The 5,697-nt window shown below is 29.0% G+C and overlaps 1 protein-coding gene across 1 annotated transcript; it reads left to right on the plus strand.

Moving 5' to 3' along the window:
- Positions 1–2,524: 2,524 nt before the first annotated feature.
- LOC100200697 (small RNA 2'-O-methyltransferase) lies at positions 2,525–3,935 on the plus strand. The gene has a single exon (XM_065808247.1). The coding sequence runs from the start codon at positions 2,626–2,628 to the stop codon at positions 3,895–3,897; it is 1,272 nt and encodes a 423-aa protein (XP_065664319.1). The 5' UTR covers positions 2,525–2,625; the 3' UTR covers positions 3,898–3,935.
- The last annotated feature ends 1,762 nt before the right edge of the window (positions 3,936–5,697 follow it).

Genomic DNA, 5,697 nt, shown 5'->3' on the forward strand with positions numbered 1-5,697 from the left:
TTTGATGTTAATAAGTTGGCAAAAGGCCTGGTACCCATCGCAAAGACACTACAGCGAAATTACGGCGCAATTAAAATTTTACCACGCCCAAAATTTTCTGTTTAAATAAAAGAAAGTTTTTTAATTAATAAGAATATTTCTTTGAATTAATTTTGATAGTAATCTTACCTTTGATAAATATCAATAAAGTCCAATAAATAAAAAGCTAATATGAATAAAATAACAGCAAACAACAGATATATATATATTTTTTAATTTATCTAAATGTAAAACAGTTACTTGACTACCAATGTTATAACTCACAATGCTACTTAACAATGTTAGAATTTCCCTATTCAACTATTATTCTTTACTCTGTTATTCCCTGGGAAACAATGGCATTTATATTTCATGATTTTAAATCCAAGAGAATTTTGGAGTCTTAATTTACCGTTTAACTCTTAATTTCATGGTAAATTTGTACCACAATTATCTAAAAAGTTATTAATTTATGTTGTTTATTTATTAATATTTAATTTATGTTTAAAATCAAGATTTTTATTATAAATATTTATTTTGGTACTATATATATTACATGTAGTCATTTGAGGAAATCTAAAATATGGGTATGGGGCAAATATTAAAAGATTTTTCCAATATATTTGAGTCTAATAGAACTCCCCAAGACTTTTTTTTGTTCGAAAAAATAAGTTTTCTATGCCCATTAAAAGTAGCCATTTTTCAGTTCAAAAATTTATGGTAAAAGTTATGATTGCTTGATTTTTTTTTTTTTAAATTAATTCGAAAAACTTGCAATGTTTGATAATACTTTCATGTAATTGTGAAACAAATAAAATTATGGTTCTTGTTTGATAATACAATCTAGCAATTGTAAACAAATAAATTTAATCATGGTTCTTGTTTGATAATACAATCTAGCAATTGTAAACAAATAAATTTAATCATGGTTCTTGTTTGATAATACAATCTAGCAATTGTAAACAAATAAATTTAATTATGGTTCTTGTTTGATAATACAATCTAGCAATTGTAAACAAATAAATTTAATCATGGTTCTTGTTTGATAATACAATCTAGCAATTGTAAACAAATAAATTTAATCATGGTTCTTGTTTGATAATACAATCTAGCAATTGTAAACAAATAAATTTAATCATGGTTCTTGTTTGATAATACAATCTAGCAATTGTAAACAAATAAATTTAATCATGGTTCTTGTTTGATAATACAATCTAGCAATTGTAAACAAATAAATTTAATCATGGTTCTTGTTTGATAATACAATCTAGCAATTGTAAACAAATAAATTTAATCATGGTTCTTGTTTGATAATACAATCTAGCAATTGTAAACAAATAAATTTAATTATGGTTCTTGTTTGATAATACAATCTAGCAATTGTAAACAAATAAATTTAATCATGGTTCTTGTTTGATAATACAATCTAGCAATTGTAAACAAATAAATTTAATCATGGTTCTTGTTTAAGTTCAATTAGCGCAAAAGCAAACTGTAAACTTATCAGTCTCAAAAAATCACTGATTGTAACCATTTGTGATTGTAATCATTGGAGCTAAATTACCAACAAAAATGTTCATGAGAGTTTAGAAACTGAGTTTTTGTTGAAAAAGTTCTTTTCCAAACCATTTATTAAAGTTAGAATCGCATCAGGAGCCCTCACTTGCATTTCTAGTAATCTTAACATTAGATGCAGCCTTTAGTTTTTTAGGTGCTTAGAGGGTAAGTATTTAGAATGCTCAGAGGGTAAGTATTTAGAATGCTCAGAGGGTAAGTATTTAGGCTCCTGTTGACTTCAAACGTTTTTGAGAATTTTTTTCTTTAATATTTACTCTAAATCTAGATGGTATTTTAGATATAAAAATTTCCTCAAAGTGACTCTCTCTTGCATTACGCGTTTTACACTTTGCTTACATTTAGCAGACTCATTAACTGTTTTTACAGGCTTTACAAGCAAATAGACGATTAATCAACAATTTTTTTTTGTCTTAGATTACGCTTCAGGTTTTGGTTAGTGTTTTGATATCCATATTTGGCATAATTCGTATTGCTGGGGAGTTAAAGGACATCCACGCTGCTGCGGAATTAGCTAGCAAATCTTGGGAAACACTTGGAAACAGAGCATCCTTTTTTACATTTACTCATAGAGGACAGCAACTATTTCAAGACAAGTAAATAAGAGTGCATATCCAGTAAAATATTGGAGAATGTTTATCCAGTGAACGTTTCCGTTATAGATCTTTTCGAAAATTTATTGTTTCTTGGATTAACTTAAGCTGATAAATAATTATGCCGTAACAGCACGAGTTTTTTTTTTTCACTTAATAAACATTGGGACGCTAAAGTTTTTTTTAATTGTTTAATTTTTATTTATTTGTTACAAGGAAAATATGATTTTTATTAAAAATTAATAAATTAAAAATTTTAACAAAATAATTAACTCTATCGTGAACATCTTAAAGTATATTAACTGCGTTTTTGATTTAAATTTTAAATAAGGTAAACTTTTTCTTGTTCTAAAGTATCGCTTATTTTACGACATTAAAAGTTTTAGTCAATTATAGATGTTATGTAAACAGGCGTTAATTTGAAAATTTATATGTTGACATGGAAATAACAAGAGAAAGTGTATTCAATCCTCCGCTTTTTAAACAAAGATACGAAGCTGTGGCTCAAATTATTAATAAAATGCAAGCGAAATCCGTTTTGGATATTGGTTGTTCAGATGGAAAATTTTTGACTTATATGAAAGAAAAATGCACTTCAGTAGAAAAAATTATTGGGGTAGACATCGATCGTTCTCTTCTTGAAAGCAACACTTATTTTTTACAACCAAAGCCTTTTGAGTATATTGTTAAACGTGCTGTTCCGCTGAACATCAGCCTTTTTTGTGGCTCGATTACTCAATCAGACGTTAGATTTCATCACGTTGACTTAATAAGTTGCATTGAAGTTATCGAACATTTGTATGATGACGTCCTTTCTATGGTTCCGTACAATATTTTTGGAATATTAAAACCGAAAGCTGTTGTCATGACAACGCCAAATGCAGAGTATAATCAATTGTTTAAAGGTTTTTCTGGGCTTAGGCATAATGATCACAAGTTTGAATGGACAAGAAATCAGTTTCAACAGTGGTGCATGCGTATTGAAAGAACTTACGGGTACGTTGTTGAATTTGATGGTGTCGGAGCGCCACCGGCTGACTCAAAAGTCGGTTATTGTTCACAAATAGCTGTTTTTAGGCAAACAGATAATAAAATTGCTATTGAGCATAATGATTTAGAATATTTAATGGACTTGCATTCAGGCGTTATATGTCATCATGTTTCGGAAAATGACGGAGTATGTCACCGATCTCTTGATGAAGCTATAGTGCCGCTATGTCAAAAATTTAACTGTAATCAAATGGATGTTTGTTACTGTACGTCTTATAAAACAAAATTGAACAAGTACAAAAGCTTTGAAAACGCCGAAAACTTTTCACTTGTATACCAAGTTGAGTATCCGTACGATAATTTAAGTTTAAACTTGGAACAAAAGATATTAGACGAAATTGGTTACAATATTTTTCTATTTTTTTCTGATACCGATGATCAGGTGGAAGAAGTGATAGAAAAGCGTGTTCCAGTCAAATTTTTTCATTCTCTTTCCAGCATCGCAAAGTTCAACGTAAATTGTGACCAGCTAACGTCAATTATTCGTCAAAAATTTAGAATTAGCGACGACAATCAGCATGTTATTTTTAATGTGACGTTGAACTCACGACGATGGTATAATTATAGCGATGATGATAGTGAAGAGGAGGATGAAAAAAGATACGAGCCAAGTAATGAGTTTATTATTGGCCATATCGAGGAAGAAGAAAGTTGGGATTGATTTCGAAAAAGAAACTTTTAATATAATATTGTGGACTTGTGAAAAGTATTAGTGCAGATAAAAAGCTTATAAAAATATTAGTAAGAAGATATAAGTTAAAATTCTTCTTTTTTTACAAGTTCTTCTTTTTTTACTTATTACTAGTTTGTTAATATAACACCCTATAAATAAAATTTCGGACAAATCTTAATTGCATTTATTATGTAATTTATTTCATGCACGCAAAAAACCTTTATACTTATTTGAAAGAGGATTTTATAATCTATTTAAATTTAATTAAGTTAAAAATATTATTTAAATATTGAAAATAAAATGGTCAAAGTAAAGGACCTCAAAGATTGCTGCATTTTTTGAAAATAAGTCACGGTGCTCCCAAAAGAAAGTAGCTCAAGTTTTTAACTGTAGTCAAACTCGAATTTCCCAAGTATTAAAAACAATGACTAACATTCGAACTTTCAAAAAAACAAATTGTCCAGATCGTAGCTGTTGTGTTCTGAGTATGTTTAAGCCGCTACGCTTCTTCTCTTATATTTTTTTGTGTAGTAACACGACACTGTGTTCGTGTGCTTGTGTGTGTAAGAACAATTTTGGTCTTAGGGAAGAAAAGTATTATTATTATTGCTGTTGAGCCTCCTTTTTATTATCTCTGCCATCACTATATGAACATTAACATTGTATTGATAATAACAATACAATATTTGGATATTGATAATAACAATACAGTATTTGGAGCCCATGGAGAGAGATAGACAGATATTTGGTTGAAAGCTCAAAATTCAACAAATCGTTTGAGGTAGAGATTTAATAGGATTAGTTAAGCGATTTCTATATTTGAGTTGGATTAATTTACTGTATTACTATACTGAAGTCCCTGGTTTAACAAGGTGTATTTAAGTAATAAGTTTGTGTTCTTAGCAATTTCTTTGAGTTCAAAGAATTAATTTTTTTTTTAAGAAATCCAACCTCATTCATTAGCATCAGTTTTGGAAGATAGTTTGATATATAATATCTAATATTTGACCGCAACAATAGCGTGACATTTATCTTGATTCTAAACAGATCCTGTGTCGATTTATTGTTTTTTATTGTCATCTTTGTTTATAAGAATGTCAACAAGTTTAGTTGGCTAACGTAGAGTTCGTACTACCAATATTAATTCTGTGAAGCGTCTTATTGATAAGGTTTTTGAAGGCATTGAGGACTTCAATTCAGATGATAACACCATTGATATCCTGGCTAGTTTACGTGACACTCTTATTGAAAAATTTACCAAAGTACAACATTTAAATGAAGAAATCGCATATTTAATTGAAAATGAAACTGAACTACAAGTACAAAACTTGCTGAAATTAATAAATTTATAAATAAACAGCTTAACACTAAACCAGATGATGACATCAGTAATTCTAACAAAAGTAATTCCATGATAAAGCTTCCACGTTTAAAATTATACTCCTTTGATGGCAAGCCTGAAAACTGGCAAACATTTTATGAAAATTTTCAATATGCCGTAGACAACAATGAGGACTTAAGTTCAATACAGAAGTTAACATATCTTCGTAACCTGTTAGAAGGGCAAGCTCTTTCAACTATCACTGGACTTGCCCTTACACATGACAACTATAAAGTTGATATAAGTATATTGAAAGAGCGTTTTGATAATAAGCAGCTACTTATATCATCTCATGTGCGAGCACTGTTATCTTTAGAAAAAGTTAGCAACTTAAGGAATATTTCTTCTCTTTGTCAAATCTATGACAACCTCGAAATTCAAATCAGGAGCTTAGAAAATTTAAACAT

This window comes from Hydra vulgaris, chromosome 10 (genome assembly GCF_038396675.1).
Source record: "Hydra vulgaris chromosome 10, alternate assembly HydraT2T_AEP".
Taxonomy (NCBI): Eukaryota; Metazoa; Cnidaria; class Hydrozoa; order Anthoathecata; family Hydridae; genus Hydra; species Hydra vulgaris.

Bases quoted from the DNA above. Each gene is read 5' to 3' on its own strand.
- LOC100200697 (XM_065808247.1), top strand. From the start codon at position 2,626: ATGGAAATAACAAGAGAAAGTGTATTCAATCCTCCGCTTTTTAAACAA.